Source organism: Bos taurus, chromosome 18 (assembly GCF_002263795.3).
Source record: "Bos taurus isolate L1 Dominette 01449 registration number 42190680 breed Hereford chromosome 18, ARS-UCD2.0, whole genome shotgun sequence".
Classification (NCBI taxonomy): domain Eukaryota; kingdom Metazoa; phylum Chordata; class Mammalia; order Artiodactyla; family Bovidae; genus Bos; species Bos taurus.
Genome location: NC_037345.1, coordinates 46,333,825 through 46,353,126, shown reverse-complemented (window position 1 = coordinate 46,353,126; position 19,302 = coordinate 46,333,825). Strand labels below are relative to the sequence as shown.

General features: G+C 48.1%; 1 protein-coding gene across 3 annotated transcripts; it reads right to left on the bottom strand.

Moving 5' to 3' along the window:
• Positions 1-2,474: 2,474 nt before the first annotated feature.
• HAUS5 (HAUS augmin like complex subunit 5) lies at positions 2,475-13,649 on the bottom strand. Of its 3 annotated transcripts, XM_005218931.5 has the most exons (19): positions 13,498-13,649; positions 12,666-12,728; positions 12,542-12,574; positions 12,383-12,407; positions 11,722-11,827; positions 11,483-11,642; positions 10,306-10,375; positions 10,131-10,213; positions 9,586-9,643; positions 9,307-9,431; positions 9,058-9,121; positions 8,820-8,950; positions 8,432-8,594; positions 8,133-8,213; positions 7,886-8,031; positions 7,590-7,701; positions 7,380-7,512; positions 5,284-5,416; positions 2,475-5,115 (listed from the first exon to the last, which is right to left on the bottom strand). In XM_005218931.5, exons 1-19 carry the CDS (start codon positions 13,593-13,595, stop codon positions 4,998-5,000), a joined length of 1,902 nt encoding a protein of 633 aa, XP_005218988.2. In that variant the 5' UTR covers positions 13,596-13,649; the 3' UTR covers positions 2,475-4,997. The 3 variants fall into 3 exon arrangements, with proteins under 3 accessions (XP_005218988.2, XP_024833884.1, NP_001095401.1); XM_024978116.2 differs by lacking the exon at positions 11,722-11,827; NM_001101931.1 differs by having other exon boundaries at positions 3,317-5,115; positions 11,483-11,827; positions 13,498-13,610.
• Between the last annotated feature and the right edge of the window lie 5,653 nt (positions 13,650-19,302).

Genomic DNA, 19,302 nt, shown 5'->3' with positions numbered 1-19,302 from the left:
ATCTACCTGCAATGCATGAGACCCAGGTTTGATCCCTGGATTGGGAAAATCCCCTGAAGGAAATGGCTACCCACTCCAGTATTCTTGCCTGGAGAATCCCATGGAGGAGCCTGGCAAGTTACAGTCCATGGGGTCGCAAGAGTTGGACATGACTTAGTGGCTAAAGCACCACCACTGTCCTGTCAGGAGTGGGTGGTGTCTGGTTGTCCTGCTTCAGTGATGCCAAGATTGATCAGCAGTGTCATCCTGTTCATCCATTTAAAAAAGCTCAATCAGCCCTTCCAGTCCTTCCATTAAGTTTTAGCAGCACTTGATCATCATCACCTGTATCTATTACGCCATTAATGTATTGAAGATAGTGGTTTTCAAATTTTATTATTCTGAAATCATTAGTGACTTTTATAAACTTCCTCTTTTCAGAACTTTGGTTACTTTTTCACAAACAGGAAGGAAGACAGAAAATGTCTGATTCTTTCCCTATTTTATGGGAGGGAGGGAAGAAATGAGTTGGTTACCTAGCACCCTTCAAAGGACCAATGAGGTATATGTGTATGAATATCAATATAAACTTACATTTTCAAACATATGTATGTGCTTCAAGTCATTCTAATTGCTGCTCAAAATGTCCCATCTTTAGCCAATATGTATGGATACACAGATGCAAAATTTTCCATACAATTTTAAATGGTTTACTCAACTATTTGAATCTTCCTAGAGTCAATCCAGAGAAGGCAATGGCACCCCACTCCAGTACTCTTGCCTGGAAAATCCCATGGACAGAGGAGCCTGGTAGGCTGCAGGCCATGGGGTCGCTAAGAGTCAGACACGACTGAGTGACTTCCCTTCCACTTTCCACTTTCACGCATTGGAGAAGGAAATGGCAACCCACTTGTGTTCTTGCCTGGAGAATCCCAGGGATGGGGGAGCCTGGTGGGCTGCCATCTATGGGGTTGCACAGAGTCGGACACGACTGAAATGACTTAGCAGCAGCAGCAGAGTCAATCCATGGACCATGGCTGGGGTAAGGACTCCTGCTCTTCTATGTATAAACTGATTTCCTATCAGTCAAGGATGTTTTCATTTAAATGCAAGCCAGATTCCTTTGGGTATGATATATAAAAATAACTATAAAGGTTAGCTGTATACTTTCAAAAGATCTTGACCCTGTGTACTATTGCATTATGTGTTTAGTTCACGTTTGATTTAATGTGGTTTTTATGAGATTTGTTATAGAATTTCTTTTCTTTTTAATAACTAGTAGCTTTGGCTTATCTTTCATATGCCAAGGAAAAACCATTACAATTTTTTTAGTACATAAATCAATATGGAACCATGTTGAGTATTGTTTTGGAATACATATATTTAGATACCTATCTTTCCAAAACATGACTCCTCCTTTTCTTTCATTCTGTTCATTTTCCTACTGATGTAACAAAGATTTACTAAATACACAGGCTGGAAGTGCAATTCATTGACCCCTAGGACAACTGCTTTTCCTTGTCCTGGCTGTGAGCATGATGTGGATCTTGGAAAATGGGGACTCAATGGTCTGTTTTGAAATTTCACTTGGGAAATTGTTGTTGAAAGATAATGGCAGGCAGCCAGGCCAGCCACAGCCAGTATGTGTGACCTTTGTAAACGATCGCCTCAAGAATCCACAAAAAGTTGCATGGACTGTAGTGCAAACTACTGCAATTAATGCTTCAAAATTTATCATCCTTCTGGGTACTGTAAAAGCACAGCGTGAGTATGTAGGCCCAACTACAAATTTTAGATTCAAGATAAGTTTCTATTAAGATAGAGTATTAAACTTAATGGGCTTGCCTGATGGCTCGGAGGTAAAGAATCCACCTGCAATGCAGGAGACTTGGGTTCATCCCTGGGTCTGGAAGATCTCCTGGGGAATGAAACGGCAACCCACTTGAGTATTCTTGCCTAGGAAATCCCATGAACAAGAGAAGCCTGGTGGGCTACAGTCCATGGGGTCGAAAAGAATCGGACATGACTTAGTGATTAAGAATCAACAACCTCTTCATATTGACTTCTGAGTCCTTTGACTCAATCCCAGTAGTTTTAGAGTACTTCCTTGCTGCTGGCACAAATGCTTCATACTCGTTTTGCACATTTCTTTCCCCAGACTAGAATCAGTTATTTCCCCAAGGATCCTTGGTTCCTTTGAGTCAGACGTGGTATTTAGAGACCACAACCTGGGCATGAGGGTTACTGGGTTTGTTGTATCTAGAGTTTTTCTGTGGACTTAGCTAGGGAACTATATATATTTTGTTTGTTTGTTTAAGAAAGAGGAAAACCCATGAATTCATTCTGGTATTTCCAATTCAAATGAAAGATCACAGGGTATTACTTCTTATATTTGTTTTTTTTTTTCACTTGCATTAAAAACTTGGTCCCCAGTAGTGTTAGCATAGATACTTATATGCTTTAGTCTAATATATATAATTTCAAAATATATGATGTTGGCTTTCAAAATTTTAAACTTTTATCAAAATAAAAAAATCAGTATTATGAACAATAAGACTACTTGAAAGTAAGTTGCAGACATCATCCTTAATACTTTGTCCACATTCTCTCACCTAACCACAATACCATTATCACACCAAAGAAAAGTAATAAAGATAACACTTTCCAATATACCAATTTTCCATTTCTCATGAAAACCTCCCCCATTGATTTAAAAATGTTACTTTCAAACTCAAACACTTAAAAATCACAACAGCTTGTGATACAATCAATATCTTGCATTACATTTGGCTGTCATGTCTCTTTTAATCTAAAACAGCCCCCTCTGTACCCCCACTGACTCTCTGAGGATGTGATCTAGTAGTTTTGTACAAAGCCCCACAACTTATGTTTCGCCCAGTATGTCTTCGGGATAGATTCCTATAGGTAGCATTGTTTTGGCAAAGAGCATGTCCTCATAGTTTTGCTGGAGATTATCTCACAGGTGTTCCATATGGCATACCCACTGATACATCAGAGTGCTGCTTCCCTCTGCCTTGTTGACAGAGGGAGCTGCCCAAATCCCAGGTTTCCTTTTCCCTGTCTGATAGGTAGGAAGTGTGTCAAAGTGGGGTTTTCATTAGCTTTTCTCTTATTGATTTTGAGCATATTTTCTGAGAACTATTCATTCATATATTTTGTCCATTTTTCTATGGACTTGGAACTTTTCTTTTCCATTTTGACACTACACACACATACACACACACTCACACATCCTTTTATGGTATAAACTGCAAATATTTTCCCCTAACTAGCCTTCTTGTTAACTTTGCCTTTTTTTAAAAAAATCATGTAAAAATTTATGTTTTTGTCAGTATTATTTTCCCTTATTGCATATGGATTTCAAATCATATTGAAGACAGTTTGTCCAGGTTCTAGTTTACAGAGGAATTCGCCTTCGTGGAGGTCACATTTTGTTTGAGGAGGACAATAAAAGATAAAATAGTATATGTTAGAAGCTATGTTACAGAAAAAAAAGCAAGGACAGGGTAAGGATCACCTTGTTCAGTAGGGAGGTGGCTGGGAAGTGAGACGAAGAGAAGAAAAAGGAGGGGGGGAACACTAAGGTGGCATGTGGGAAAGCAAGTGTGTGAAGACTGAGAAAGAGCAGCGAGGGACAGGAGGGGCACTGGGAGCGAGGGTGCTCCGGAGGTCGAGAGAGGAGCTATGGGAAGGGAGCTGGAAAATCAGGTTTAAAATCTCAAAGATGGCAAATATCCCTAACTGGCAGACTAACTGCAACCCCAGTAAAACTCCTATCTATGTATTTCTTCAGGAACCAGCCAAATTTCGTATAATTTCACTTAACAGAAAAAGACAGCAAGTAGAGACAGGGAAACACTGACAAGTAAGTGCAAGATGGCAACCAGTCATTGCAGTTAAGACATATTACACAGCCTTTAAAATTAAAACGCTGTGGGGTTGGCACACAAGAGTCAGACAGCGGTCTTGGATACAGCCAGATAAAACAGATACAACCCAGATACAACCCAATTAGCCATGGAAGTTGTGTGTATGAAAAATATCTAAATCTACTTTATAAAGTTTAGGTGGGTAAAATTTTACTTTACAAATTGAAGATAGATCACGGTGAAATACACAGACCTAACGAGTACAGCGAGATTAGTTCTGACAAATCCGTACACCTGTGTAGCCCTCACCACCTTCAACACACAATGTATTTTTAACTCTAGAAAGTTTGTCTCCTCCTTGCCACCCACCCCTCCCTTAGAGGTGACCACTGCTCTGAATGAGAATTTTAGTAAGTGCTTAAAATAAGACAAAATGGAATCCATCTGGATAAATTCCAAATGGCTCAAAGATTTAAATGTAAAAAAAAAACACAACTGTATAAAAACTCAAAGACAATCCCATCTCTTAAAGCTTCCCTTCTTCCAACAGCGACACTGCCTCCTCAGCCCTCGCAGCAACACACGTGAACTGGGGCCGCTGCATGCGCTGCGGTCTCCCCCTGCAGGCCCTCCTCAATAGCCGGGTGCTTCCTCCTCACTGCCTTTACAGTGTCACCTTGCTGCGCAGTCCTCTAACACTGCACCTCTGCAATCGCTTTTTCTCATAGTGCTTCCATGTACTAGATATTCTGCTTACTTATTCTGTCAGCGGTTTGTTCTCCTGTCCTAGAATAACTCCCTGAAGGCTGGGGCTTCTGTCCATTTTTTCAGTGCTGGATCCTCAGTGTTTACAGCAGGCAGTTGATTATTTCTTACTGAGGGTAAAAGCGATGAGGTGAGTTTCAGCTAGGGTGGGGCTCGTAGTATCTCGTTCGTCTGGGCTTTAGTGCAATGACAGGACAGGGCAAGGCAATTGAGAGAACCACCGAGAACAGCCGGGATGCGGGCGGCAGGTGTGGTAGAGACCATGGGCGGATGTGTCCAGGCAGTGCTTCCAGAGGTCTTAAGGGAAGTGATGTGTTGGGATGAACAAGTGCGAAGCTCTTGACTTCTTTTTGAGCTACCTCTTCATCTGCACAACTGCTGCAGGGCACCTTGGGCCTGGACCCAGCGCAGCTGCCACTGGGACAGCGACAGGCCTTGGCAGAGCTCCCTGGAAAGGGCGGCTTGTCCTGGCTGCTCCCACCTGGAGAAGGGGATGGGGTTAAAAGGGAAGGTCTAGGACCTCCAGACGTTCACTAGCTGACCCTCAACACCACGGTCTGCTTGTCACCAGCCCCCCACCCCCTCCCCCGGCCTAAGTTCTGCCCATTGCACCCAGTTCAGCCCCCACCTCGTCATGTCCCCCTCTCACCAGTCCCCCACAACTCCCTGAAGCTCAGGGACTCGCTTCAGTGCTTGTTTCAGCAGGTTCTCCAGCCGCTTCAGAGCCTGTCCCAGGCTCTCCTTCTGCTCCTTTTCCTGGGATTCCTGGATCCGCAGCAGCTCTGTAGGTTAGAAACCCAGGGGGCAGCACTGAATCCTCGGGCTCCCGGGTACCTTGCAGCTAATGAGTCACTGTCTCCGGTCATCTAGTCTTCACCTCAGCATCCCTCCTGAGCCTCTCTCTCCTCCCAGGTCCTCCTACCAGGTGCAAGCCCACCATGCCCCAGGCATCCTCTGAACACCTTCCTCCCGCCCCCTCAGTCTCCATGGTCCATCCCTCAGTGTCCTACCTGCTTCCCTGCTTGCCCCCTAGCCTCCCTCCTAGCTCCAAGCCTCAGCCTCTTACTGGTCCAACCTTCATGTGGCAGCCAGAGTGCTCTCACGGCCTAAACCTGATCCTTTCCCTCTCCTGCTTGGAACCCTCCAAGGCGCCTCAGCGCCTCAAGACCAAGCCCAAGCTCTCAGCCTAGTACTTGAGGAATGCACCACGTGGCCTCTGCTCACTACTCCGGAGCAAAGCCTCACTGTCCCCCAGGACCACTGGAGACACCATCTTTCCTCCTGGAAGCCCTCCCAGCATTCCTCACCCTGGCTGCTTCCTCAGACTGCTGCAGTCCTTCCCTCCACTGGTGTCTTCCCTGGGGACTGTGACTCGTCTAGTCTCTCTCTACAGACTCAGAATAAGCCCAGCTCAGAGTAAGTGCAGATCAGCAGTGTGGTCAGACCCTTTGGGCCTGAACCCCTTCCTGGCTTTGTAATCTCAGGCATGACACTTGCCCTTTCTTTGGGCACTCTTAGGCACAGATGGAATTATTTGAGCCACAGGCTAGTGAGGCAGGGAGCAGATGGGAGCACTCTGGAGAGGGGACCCACAGGGCTTACTGACAGGTTGAAGGTAGGGGTTCAGAGGACTAGGAAAAATTACGGATGACTCCTGGGTTTCTGGCTTTAGCCCCTGCATGAGGGCAGTGGGGTCATTTATTAAGGGAAGGAAACCAGGATGGAAAAAAAACAGAACTGCTTTCCAGACTAAAGGGAACTGAGTTCCAGTTGCAGATGTGTTAAAAGTCCCTGATGCCCACGAAGTAAGACAATGCTGTGCCACGTCTTTGGCTGTTTCTGTTGTTCCTTCACACTGCTCCTTGCCCACTGAAGAGTCGGGGTGGTAAGGAGCTAAAAATTCAAAGGCCTGAAAATGGTCTCTTCCTGCTTTGCTGATAGTACACTGATTCACTTCTTCTCAAGCCACCTCTTCCATCTATATCTCTTTTGAATTCTTTGCTTCTACAATTGGGACACCCTGGGGCTGGAGAGCTCTCACCTTTCTCCCCACTGAATTCTCGGGGGCTAGCACATGGCATATACGCAGTGAGTACTTGCTTAGTGAATCTAGGAATAAAGGACTTCTGCGTTTTAGCTTCCTTTCTGTAGTCTTACACTCCCTTCCCTCATGGTAAGGACTAGAAGAGGCTGTGCATGTGCAGAGAGCGGAGACTGGAATCATGCGAGGGATACAGAATGCTTAACTGCAGCCAGCCTCAGCTCAACACCCTGTTCAGGCCACCTGACTGAGTCTTCCCAGCCGTTCTGTAAGGTGTTATTAATATGATTATGCTTAGTCCACTGCAGGGGAAACTGAGGCAGAGGGAGACCATACAGCAAGGAAGAGGGACTGCTGAGAAAAGAATCCAGTAGTTTAACTATACAGACTGCTTTGTATACTCAAGTATACTGCTGTTTGATGATGGATGAATATTCGGCAGTTTGATGAGCAGTGTCATCTAATGGTTAGGAGCACAGACCCATGTTAGACGGCCTGGGTTCGAATCTAGCTCGGCCGTCTGGGCAGCTTGCAAGCCCTCTGTGATATGGAGAGAACCCCCGGGGATGCTGCGCAGAGGACTCTAGTGAGACCTCAATGCACAGTGGGCACTGTGTAAGCAGTGGGTATTTGTGATTTCTTCTGGAGGCTAAAGGTGCTGGGAAGGGGCTGAGATGCTGGATAAGGAAGTGGGGCAGGCCTACCCTGGGTGGACGGTCCTGGTGGCAGGTTGGTCTTCATGTGGAGCAGATACCAGCGTCGGAGACTTTGTTGGTCCTGGAGGAACAGAAGGTCCTGGCGAAGAGAGGCAGCCCTCGGGAGGAGCAGCTCCGGAGCCTGGAGGGAGGAGGACGGATAGTCACCTGGGGCGGAGGTTGGGGTCGGAAGACAGGGCCGAGGGGACAGGCACTCACCTTTCCTGCAGGCAGCCCCAGCGTGTGGCTCAGTGCTATGAGGCTGGAGCCCCTTGGGGATGCAGGATGCAGCTGGTGGATGGATGGCAGGATAGTGGGGAGGGGCTGCAATCTGTGGAGTGAAGTCCAGGTTGGGAGGGGTGCTGAGAGAGAGGCTGGGTTCCAGAGGCCCAGGAACTTGGAGGTAGGGCTGAGGGTGAGGTCTGGCAGCCTGGGAACCCTAGGATTGTGTTTTAGGAGTGGGCCCAGGGAGTAGCAGTCATCCACGACAGGGTATGTGGCAACCCCTATCTCACCCTCCGGGGCTGTGCTGCAGCAAGGGGCCCAGAGGAAGATGGGGCAGGTGCTGGGCTTCCTGCTCCAGACACCGCACCAGTTCCTGGCTCTGTGGAGCCACCGCCTCAGACGTGGGGACCACTTTTCGCTGAACCAAAGCTAGCACCTGTGGGGAAGGAAAGGGATGGGAAGGACAGTGTGAGGCTGCTTAGTCCCCTCCCGAGGAGGCCCAGCCCTCCCCAGAATTGGCCCCCACTCCCATCTCACCTCCTCGGGGCTCCGGCACAGGCGTGTCTTGCTGGCTGAGTTGCCCTTGATGAGCAGGCGGATCTGCTCCTGTGTCTCCTCCTAGGCAACCAAGAGGCCATGGAGATGAGCTGATTTTCTGTTTTACCTCCGAGCCTCTGCCCCCGCTCACCCCTTTGCACAGGCCCTGACTTCTCTTGGGAGTCTCACTGAGGCCCCCTCCCCTCACCAGGAGGCCCAGTTCTGGCTCCTTAGGGCTCCCAGTCTGACTCAGGCCCTCCATCAAGCCTGGCCACTTCTCCTGCAATCCCACTTCTCACCACTAGTTGCCGCCAGCGTAAGATCCGTTGCTGTTTGGCCTGTAGCTCCTGGAGCAGAATCTGCCGACGCCCAGTGGCCTCCTCCAGCTCCTGGCTCAGGGCACGCAGGGCCTTGAGTTCAGCCCACAGGGCACAGACCCGGAGCCCCAGCACCAAAGTCTGCCTGCGGCCCAAGGAGAAAAGACCAAAGGAGAAGGAAGGTGACTAAGACTCTCGCCGGAGCAGGGAGATCAGAGGCACAAGGATGCACAAGGAGCCGTAAACATAGGGAGACTACCCAGCAGAGCAAGCAGGAAGACTGAAACAGGAGCCAGGGTGCAGAAGTCTATATTCTAAGACCCTTGGGAGAGACATGGCCTAGAGACCATAGCCCTTGGAGACTCTTCACCTCTCGCTGGATCCCAGGATACATCTATCAGCCTTCTCCATCAGGCCCTGGAGGCGCAGGGTCAGGACTTGATGCTCCTTCAGGAGGGGTTCCCGCTGGGTGACCAGCTCACCCACAGACCGCCAGCCCTCCTGGAGTGAGCACAAAGTCAGGGTGACATGGTCCCTGGCAGGGAGGGGACCAACGTGTTTTGGGTTGGGAAGGGGATGGAGTCCTGGGAAGGGTCCTGGGGGGTCACCTGGATGAGATGCACCACGGATGGCAGGGTCTGGCTGGAGTCTGACTGGTTTGGTGCCTGGGACCTGAGAATAAGGGCTGAGCTGTAATGGGAGAAGCCCTGTCCCCTTGTAGGTAACCAGTGTCAGCCTACCTGCCAGACTGGTTACTGGGCCTCAGTTCCCATTGGCAGGTCACCCTGCCTGGTCCTAACCTGTCCCAGCTCACCCAGCCACCTGCCCTGCGCTGACTGGGAGCACCAACACCTCACCTGGTTCTCTCCATATCCTGGAGCCCATCCACACTGCACAGGGACTGGATCTCTGCCTCCCGCTCTGCAGCCAGATGCTGCAAGGCAGCCAGGACGTGGCCTGGTGGGTGGTTTGTCAGTAGGCTCTGGTGGGGAGAGGGGTGAAGTCAGGCCAGGATGGGGGCAGGGCTGCGAGCTGGGACTCCATGGAGAAGGAGTAGGGATCATGAGTGAGGTCCTGGCACCCTGAGGTTTAATCATGGGGCAGGGGGTGTAGCCTTTCTTGAGAGTGCCCCTCACCTCCACTGAGCTAAGCCACTGCTGGTAGGAAGTTCCAAAGTGGTCATCTTGCAGGGTTCTGTGGAGTTGGGAAGGAGGACAGAGAATGTTACAAGAACCATTAATTCACCCTGTAATGATCACTGCCACTCTGTAAGGTAGGGGCTGTCACTGTCCCCATGTTAAAGACTGGAAACCAGGTTCCTCTATACCAGCTAGACTTGAGTGTCCCACTTAACAGCATATCAATGCCTTGGCCTTGGACCCTTTCATGTGTGCTGTTTACCTGGAACATCCTCTCAATCTTTTATCCCTCCTCACCAAAGCACCCATCCTCTCTGCCTCCTTAGCTGGGTAAGGTGCCTCCTTTGGGTACCCAAAGCCTCCCAGGCTTGCCCACCCTCTGAGAGCCCTACCTACCTGGGTTGTCACTATCTCTAAAGGTCTGCTTCCTCTCTTCCCAGCCTGGGAGCCCTGTCAGGGCAGGGCCTGGGGCTGACAGAGCCCAGAGGTAGTGTCTGTAACAAGGTTCTTTACAGGGTCTCTGGTGGCCGAGGGCTACTCACAGAACGCCGCCTCCCTGGGCCTGAGGACTCAGGAGGCTCTGCAGGAACTGGGTTCGGAGGCTGCAGGCTGTTCGGACATCGTGCTGTGAAGAAGAGGGTGTAGTATGAGGGAGGCCCAGAGGTCCATCTAACCCCGGACACCCAACCTTTCTCCCCGCTGGCCCAGGACTCTTACCAGGACCGCAGGCTCCAGGCCCAGGGCTGCTGATATCAAGGGTCCAAAGTTTATATCCACTTTGGCCTTCCTGGAGGGAGGAGTTCAGTTGGGGCTGGGGGTCCTGGGAGGAGGCGGCTGGCAGCACAGAGGTTGGTGTTCCCTCCTGCTGCCAGCAAAGCTAGTCACAGGGATCACTGAGCCTGGATCTCAGAGGCCAACCCCCAGATGAGATCACCTCCCAGCTGGATGACTGCATTAATCTCCTCATCCATCTCCCTGCTCTTACCCTCTGCAGTCTGTTCTCCACCCAGCAGTAAGCCAACAATCCTGTTAAAACCTCAGACAGATCAAAACAGTCCCTGTTTTGCTCAAAACCTTTGAAAACGTAATGGGTTTCCATCACACACAGAATAACAACAATTAGAATGCTTCTAAGCACTCTGCTTGATTTAACTCAATTATCATACCTACCCTTTAGAATAGATATTAATATTATCTCTCTTCTACAGAACTTAGAAACTGAGGCACAAAGCAGTTAAATACTTTGCCCAAAGTTACACAGCTGTAAGCAGCTGAGCCAGGGCATGAACCCGGCCTCCGAATAAAACTCCAATGCCTTCACAGTGCTCTGTCCACCTCTCCAACCTACCCCCTTACTACTCTGCCTCTTGCCTTCAAAATTTAAGCTGAAATGGCTTCTTGGCTGTTCTTCCCACATGCCAGGCTCAGGGGGCTCTGCTCTTGCTGTTCCTCTCAATGGAAATTCCTCCCCTAACTCAAATGTTAACATCCTCAGAGAGGTTTTCTCTGACCACTGTACCTAGGGTAGCATCTCCCTCTCCCTTTCTACATCACCTTTTCTTCATAGCGCTCATCTCCACCCTTGATTATAGGGTTTGTTTGTGTCCTGGTTTAGCACTTGTCTCCTCTGCATCAGAGTGTGAGCTCCATGAGGGCAGGACTGTCCTGTTTACTGTTTTTTTTTTCTCCCCCCAGCACTGGCATTCTAGATATACAGCTGGCACCATGCTAAGCACTGAAAAAACAGGTGGCTGAGACGGCAAAAATTTCTGGCTCCATGGAGTGAAGCTCAGAATTCTAGAACCCAGAAGGGGTCCGGGCAGAGCACTGGGTCTCTAAGAATGTCTGTATGCCCACCCTGGTGAGGGATGCTCCCTGGACACCTGAAGCCCACCTCTCTATGTCCTGCAAGCGCTTGAGCTGATTCTGCAGTCGCTGCATGGGATCCTGGAGCTCACGCTGCTGTCTTCGCATGGCCCCAGCTTGAGCCCGGAGGAGGAGAGCACGGCGCTGGGTATCTTGCATTCTCTGTAGGTTCTGCTCCATGGCCATGTCTGTGAGAGGAACAAGGGTGGCCATCAGCGCTTTCCCTCACCCCATTCTGCTGCCCATCTCTCCAGCCCCATGGGTCACCCTGAGCCTCAGTCTCTTGCTCCATCAGCTCCAGGCTCTGGTCTAACTCCAGGATCTCTGCCCGCAGGCGGGCAACATCGGCTTCCAACTCCAACTTCCGGCGGGCCTGGTGGAATCAGGTACAGGGTCAGATGCATGGCCTGACTGCTCTCTGTGGGGCAGTAGTCTCTTACCTGCCCAGTTACATGGCATAGGGTTTTCCCCAGGCAGTTTCAGTGCCTGAAGAAGAGCACCAGGGTACTATCATGTCCCCCTCCTTCCTTCTGGGATTGCCTCATCTGTCCCCCCAACCTGTTTCCTGTCTCTGTCCTAGTCCTCATCTTCCCATTGAGCCCCAAACCTGGAGTCCTGAGGTCTCCTGGAAGCCTCCCCCAAGATGTCACCTGGGCACCATGCACATGCTGGGTCCCATACTAGCCTCAGCATTTCTCCCAAGCCTATCTCTTCTCCCATCAACCTCACCAGCTTTGATGCTTCATATCCATGTCCCCCCACTCACAGCTCACGCCTCCTCCCCCCGGACTGCAAGTGAGTGCAGGGATAGGGCTGTCTTGTGACACAGTGACCCTTGGCATCACCCAGCACAAGGCTGGGCCCAGAGCAGAAGATCTATAAGTCCTTTTTTTGGATGAAATAAAACCTTGCAGCACATGCTTCTCACCTCTGGATTGTCCTGGTGGCCATACCTGAGGAAATGAGACCAGAGTGAGAGGATGATGGGGACTTCCAGGGGAGAGACAGGAGGTGTGAGGCTGGGGGCAGGGACATGGCTGGATGGGGCTGGGGAAGACAGGAAGGGACAGCTTTGAGGACCAGTTACCAGAGCAGGTTTCCCCGGATCTTCCTGACGTTCCTAAATGGAGAGGCAGGAGGAAGGGGAGTTACAGTGGGGCTCTCCTGGGTCCTCTCCTCTGCCAAAGCTTCCCTTCTGTGGCCAGGCTCACCTCTGGCTGTGCACGTGCCGCAAAACGTAGGCCCAGATGTCGGCCCCCTGGCCCAGACACAGCCTGTGGGAACAGCATGTAAAGGTATGCCTGGGCCATCACACAGGATGGAGGATCCTCACTAACAGAGTGGTAAGGAGGTAAGATCTTTACTAGGGAATTCTCATCTGTATGGGAGGGAGGGCCCATACTTTTAGGGGTAAGGTATTTCCTCCTGGGGAGTTCTCGGCCACTGAGAGGGTGGGCGTCTCACTGGGGATAGGGGTATTCTCATTCTCTGGTGGAGTGCTCCATCTCTCCTGGCAAAGGATTATCTCCAGTTACTTCCAGAGGTGGGGTGAGGGGTACACTGCCAGAAAGGGCCCTCTCATGGTCAGTTGTGGGTCATTACTCCTATACATTCGGTCTCGAATGGGGCGGTCTTTGCTGACTTGAGTGTCCTCACTAGCTGGGGTGGGTGGTGATGTACTGAGGGACAGCCTTACCCTGGAGATCCAATTTTCACACTGATAAAAGAGAGCTTTATTACTAACTCATGGAGGATCCCCACTAGTGCAAGGGACCCCACTCTGGGTGGCCTCAGAGGATGGGGGTGGGAGTCACCACCAGGACTCCCTCACTCAATTCAGGATCCTCTGCCTGGATTTACTACCTGCAGGGCAGGAGCGCCGTCGAGGGTTAATTGCACTGCGGCAGCAGCGCCCTCAAAGGTTATTTTCACTGGGGCAGAGGGGCAAGGGGAGGATGGCGCGTTTTGGATGAAGACGTGGGTCTCATCCCGGGAGACTCCATCTCCAGGGTGGGGAGTCCTCACTCCCAGAGCGGCTCTCACCTGCGCAGCGTCGACTCCGGGACCCGGGCCGCCACGGGCACCTCCATCTCTTCCGCCGCCCAGCAACCCAGTTCCCGCGCTTGCTGCGCTAACTCCATGACAGTGACCAGGCCGCTGCCTCCCGCCCCTTCTTCAGTGTGGCGTCCTTCTCTGACGTCACGCACGCGCCGGAAGTGATGCCACGGTCTCCAGGAAGATGGGGGCTTTCCCGCTCTGCGGGGTCTCAGAGCCGACCCACAGCTCTCTTACCTCGGGGTTCCTGTGAGCGAAGATGAAAGAACTTGAAGAAACGGTGGGATCCGCTTGCCTTCTGCGTCTTCCTTCCTACTACCAGCTGTTCCCTAAGAGGCTAAAGGTCCCTAATGCCTCCTTTCATTTTCTCGACAAAATGGGACTTTCATCCTAGGAGGATGACAATCCAGCGAGGGGATGCCAAAATTACTGCCCTTTGATTTCAGAAACAGGGTGTCAGGTCTGAGCGAGGGACGGGGGCAGTTGGCATGAGCCTAATATTTCCCTGGCATACTTTCTTCTAGGTATTCGTTCGTCCTTACCAATCCGTAACATTCGTGAGCTGACCTTGAGCTGGGGACACCCCGGTGGCTGAGACAGCCCCAGTCTCCATGCTACGGAGCTCACAGTTCAGTGAGGGAAGTAGACGCATCACCAGGTGGGGATAGATAGGACATAAGCGGCAGGGGTGGGTCACTTTGGGGTCAAGGAACGTGAGAGGTCTGTGGAGTGCCCCTAGAAAGCGCTAATACTAGGGCTGGAGTCCTGGAGAGCCCACTCAGCCTCAGACATGGTCCTGAGAAATAATACCTCTCACTCAATATGATTGTGTCATTAATCACTGTCTTCAGTGTCCAGTACAGAGCCTGAATCTCTAAATAGTTGTTGAATAAACAAATGGGGGAGAAAGATGGCGGGGTGAGACTAAAAGCTGGGAACCCAGGGAAGAGGATGGAGCAGGGTGAGGGAGAGGAGGGTGTTGAGGACAGTGCTGGACAACTGTAGGGATGTTGAGTAGAGAGGTAACTGAGTGGATCTCATGTGAAGTTGACTGGCTGTAGAGGGGTGAAATACAGCACTCTAGGCTGGAGATTAGGTGGAACAGACCTTGATATGGGGAGATGAGAGAAGGGACAGCTTTGGAGGAGATGTTGACAACAATGTTATCAACACTATGGGTGTGAGGAGTCAAGGAGGTGTCCAAGGGTCAGCTGAGTCTCTGCTCCAGGAACAAGGGGACTACAAGGTTTCCATTGAGATAGCAGATTTCAGGGAGAAGATGAATTGAGCTTCAAATGCTTCTTATGGGCTGAGATGCAGAAGAGGGTGCCTGGGGCTGATGTAAAATCCAGATGGGCTTCCTGGAAGAAAGATTAGCAGCTTCTACTTCACCATTTTGATTTCTCAACAGTTTTGATTTCTCTCAAACGTCTCCACGCTTCCAACTTTTGTGGGTTGTTTTGCTATTAAAAAAAGCAGTTAGCATGTTTGCCATGGGTCTCTGAGCCTTTCAAGGAGTGTTAGAAAGTATTGACTGTTAAAGGAATAAAGAGACAAATCACAGATTGGGAGAAAATATTTGCAAAACACATATCTGATTATTGACTTGTACCCAAAATATACAAAGAACTCTTACACTCAACCATGAGAAAATCATCCAGTTTAAAAATGGACAAAAATTATGAACATATGTCTCACCAAAGAAAATATACAGATAAATGCAAGTAAGCATACGAGAACTTGTTCAACACAATGTCATCAGGGAGTTGCAAATTGAAACAATAATGGAATACTTCTACATATCTATTAGAATGTCTAAAATCCAGAAGTGAGGTGGCTGACATTTTGCCAGTCATGCAAGTTGTCCCTGGCTGGCTGCTCGCACATCATGTTTGCATAGGGCAGCAGCCAGGTCAGCAAGTGTTGCACTTTCTCCTGGCTCTTCCATCAACTTCTGCAACCCCTGGGCCATGTGTGTGTTTAGCTCCAGCTTCTCTTGTGGGCATTCATACCAATAAGGTCAGAGGCAAGTTTGTTTCAGCTTGTGCTAGCTTTCCCCCATTTACATCTGTCTTCCCTTCCTAACAACTGCCTGCCCTCTGCACTTTGAGTGGCAGCATCAGACACTAAGACAATAATATTAGGGACTGCTTAATGTCTCCACCACTTGCATAAGGTCAAATCCCTGTCTGTCTGTCTGTCTGACTGTCTATCTACCTACTTATCTATCCCCTGCTGTTGGTTCAGTCTCTCTAATTGAACCCTGATATCAGGAGGAGACTGAGGCCAGGGCAGGGAACTAAGGCAGGGGATGGTAGAACTGAAGCATAGCAAGGGACTGGTGAGAGTGATGATAGGGCTAACTGGAGGGAATGGATTCTAAGATTAAGACTTTTCCAGAGAGCAAAGCAGTGTTCTCTTTGGGATAGTAGCTTTCAAGACTCCCTCCCTCTCACATCTGAGCTTTTATTCCTGCTCTGCCCCCTAACTCAATTACCCTTCTTATCTTCAAAGGCTACATCCTCATTCTTTAATTGATTATTTTTACTTTTGGCTGTGCTGGGTCTTTGTTACTTTGCGCAGGCTTTCTCTAGTTGCGGCAAGCAGGGGCTACTCTTTATTGTAGTGCACAGGCTCTAGGGCTAGTGGGCTCAGCAGTTGAGGTGTATGGGCTCTAGAGCACTCGGGGTTCAATAGTTGTGATGCATGGGTCTAGTCACTCTGCAACTTGTGAAATCTTCCCAGACCAGGGATCGAACCCATGTCTCTTGCATTGGTAGGGGTGGGCTTTTTAAGAAACTTAGGTATTTTAAAGCGCTGAAGAATTGAACTGTTGAACATTTGAACTGTGTTCACCACTTTCGAACCGTGGTGTTGAAGAAGACTCTTGAGAGTCCCTTGGGCAGCAAGGAGATCCAACCAGTCCATCTGAAAGGAAATCAGTCTTGAATATTCATTGGAAGGACTGATGCTGAAGCTGATACTCCAATACTTTGGCCACCTGATGTGAAGAACTGACTCATTGGAAAAGACCCTGATGCTGGGAAAGATTGGAGGTGGGAGGAGAAGGGGACAACAGAGGATGAGATGGTTGGATGGCATCACTGACTCAATGGACGTGAGTTTGAGTAAACTCTGAGAGTTGGTGATGGACAGGGAGGCCTGGCGTGCTGCAGTCCATGGGGTCACAAAGAGTCAGACATGACTGAGTGACTGAACTGAACAAAGTATTTTATGAAATTCCTAACAAATAGAATGACGTGGATTTAACAAAAATAATATTAAGCATGAAATAGGTTTTGATTTCAGTTAATACAATAGCAAAATTTTAAGATTAGTGATAGTATCCAATTAGGTAAAACCACCTGTCACAATAAATCAAACAATAAACTTTTCTTCTCACCAAAAAGAAAGAAAGTTGTCAGTTTCATTCTTTTGCATGTGTGTGTGTGCTAAGTCTCTTCAGTTGTGTCTGGTCTGACTCTTTATGACCCTATGGATTGTATCCCCAGGCTCCTCTGCCCATGGGATTCTACAGGCAAGAATACTGGAGTGAGTTGCCATGCCCTCCTCCAGGGAATCTTCCTGACCCAGGGATTGAACCTGGGTCTCCTGTGGCCCCTGCATTGCAGGAGAATTCTTTACCAGTAGCGCCACTAGGGAAGGCCATATTTTGCATGTAGCTGTCCAATTTTCCCATCATCATTATTGAAGAGACTGTCTTTCCCCCATTTTATATTCTTCCTTACTTTGTTTTAGATTAATTGACCATATGGGAGTGGGTTTATTTCTGGACTCTCTATTTTGTTCCATTGATAACTGTCTATTTTTCTACCAGTACCATACTGTTTCAATTACTATTGCTTTGTAGTAGTATAGTTTCAAGTCCAGGAGCATGATATCTCCAGCTTTATTCTTCTTTCTCAAGATTTCTTTGGCTGTTTGGGGTCTTTGGTGGTCTTATAAAAATTTTAGGATTGTTTGTTTTAGTTCTGTGAAAACTGCCGTTGGCATTTGGGCATTTGACAGGGATTGCATTGAATCTGTAGATTGCTTTTGATAGTAAGGACATTTTAAAGATGTTGATTTTTCTGATCCATGAGCATGGTGTGCTTTTCTTTTGTCATCTTCAATTTCTTTCCTTGGTATCTTGTAGTTTTCAGAGTACATTTTTTTTCACCTCCTTGGTTAAATTTATTCCTAGGTATTTTATACTTTTTGAGGCCTTTGTGAATAGGATTTTTCCCTTAATTTCTCTGATAGTTCATTATTAGTGTATAGAAATGCAACAGATTTCTGAATCATATAGTAGTTCTATTTTTAGTTTTTAAAGGAACCTTCACACTGTTTTCCATAATGGATGCACTAATTTACATTCCCACCAACAATGTATGAAAGTTTCCTTTTCTCAATATTCTCTCCAACATTTGTTATTTATAGACTTTCTGATGATAGTCCTTCATATACACAGTGAAGTGATACCTCACTGTGGTTTTGATTTGCATTGCTTTAGTAATTAGTGACATTTAAGTATCTTTTCACAAGCCTGTTAGCCATCTTTTGTCTTCTTTGGAAAAATGTTTATTTGGGTCTTCTGCCCACTTTTTGATTCCATTTGGGATTTTTTTTGATATTGAGTTGTATGAGATGTATATTTTGGATATTAAGTACTTATGATGAAGTGTTAGTTCATCATTTTCAAGCATTTTCTCCCATTGGATAGGTTGTCTTGTTTTGTTAATGGCTTCTTTTGCTGTGCAAAAACTTTTAAGTTAAATTAGGTCCATTATTTTATTTTTGCTTTTATTTCTTTTACCTTAGGAGACTGATCCAGTAAAATATTGTTATGCTTTATGTCAAAGACTGTTCCACCTATGTTCTCTTCTAGGAGTTTTAGTTCTCTTCTGTGGTTTAAGATCTTACGTTTAGGTCTTTAAACCATTTTGAGTTTTTGTATATGTTGTGAGGGAATGCTCTAATCTTACTGTTTTACATGTAGTTGTCCAACTTTCCCAGCACTACTTGTTGAAGAGACTGTCTTTTTTTCCATTGCATGTTCTACTAATTGACTGTAGATATATGAGTTTATTTCTGGGCTCTCTGTTCTATTCCATTGATCTATTTTTTATGACAACAACATACTGTTTTGATTACTGTAGCCTTGTAATATAGTTTGAAGTCTGGGAGGGTTATACCATCAACTTTCCCCCCTCCCCTTGGGATCATTTTAGCAATTTGAAGTCTTGTGGTTACATATAAAGTTTATTTATTCTAGTTCTGTAAGAACTATCATAGATATTTTGATCAGATCAGATCAGATCAGATCAGTTGCTCAGTCGTGTCCGACTCTTTGCAACCCCATGAATCGCAGCACACCAGGCCTCCCTGTCCATCACCAACTCCCAGAGTTCACTCAGACTCACGTCCATTGAGTCAGTGATGCCATCCAGCCATTTCATCCTCTGTAGTCCCTTTCTCTTCTTCCCCCCAATCCCTCCCAGCATCAGAGTCTTTTCCAATGAGTCAACTCTTCACATGAGGTGGCCAAAGTACTGGAGTTTCAGTTTTAGCATCATTCCTTCCAAAGAAATCCCAGGGCTGATCTCCTTCAGAGTGGACTGGTTGGATCTCCTTGCAGTCCAAGGGACTTCAAGAGTCTTCTCCAACACCACAGTTCAAAAGCATCAATTCTTCGGCACTCAGTCTTCTTCACAGTCCAACTCTCATGTCCATACATAACCACAGGAAAAACCATGGCCTTGACTAGATGAAACTTTGTTGGCAAAGTAATGT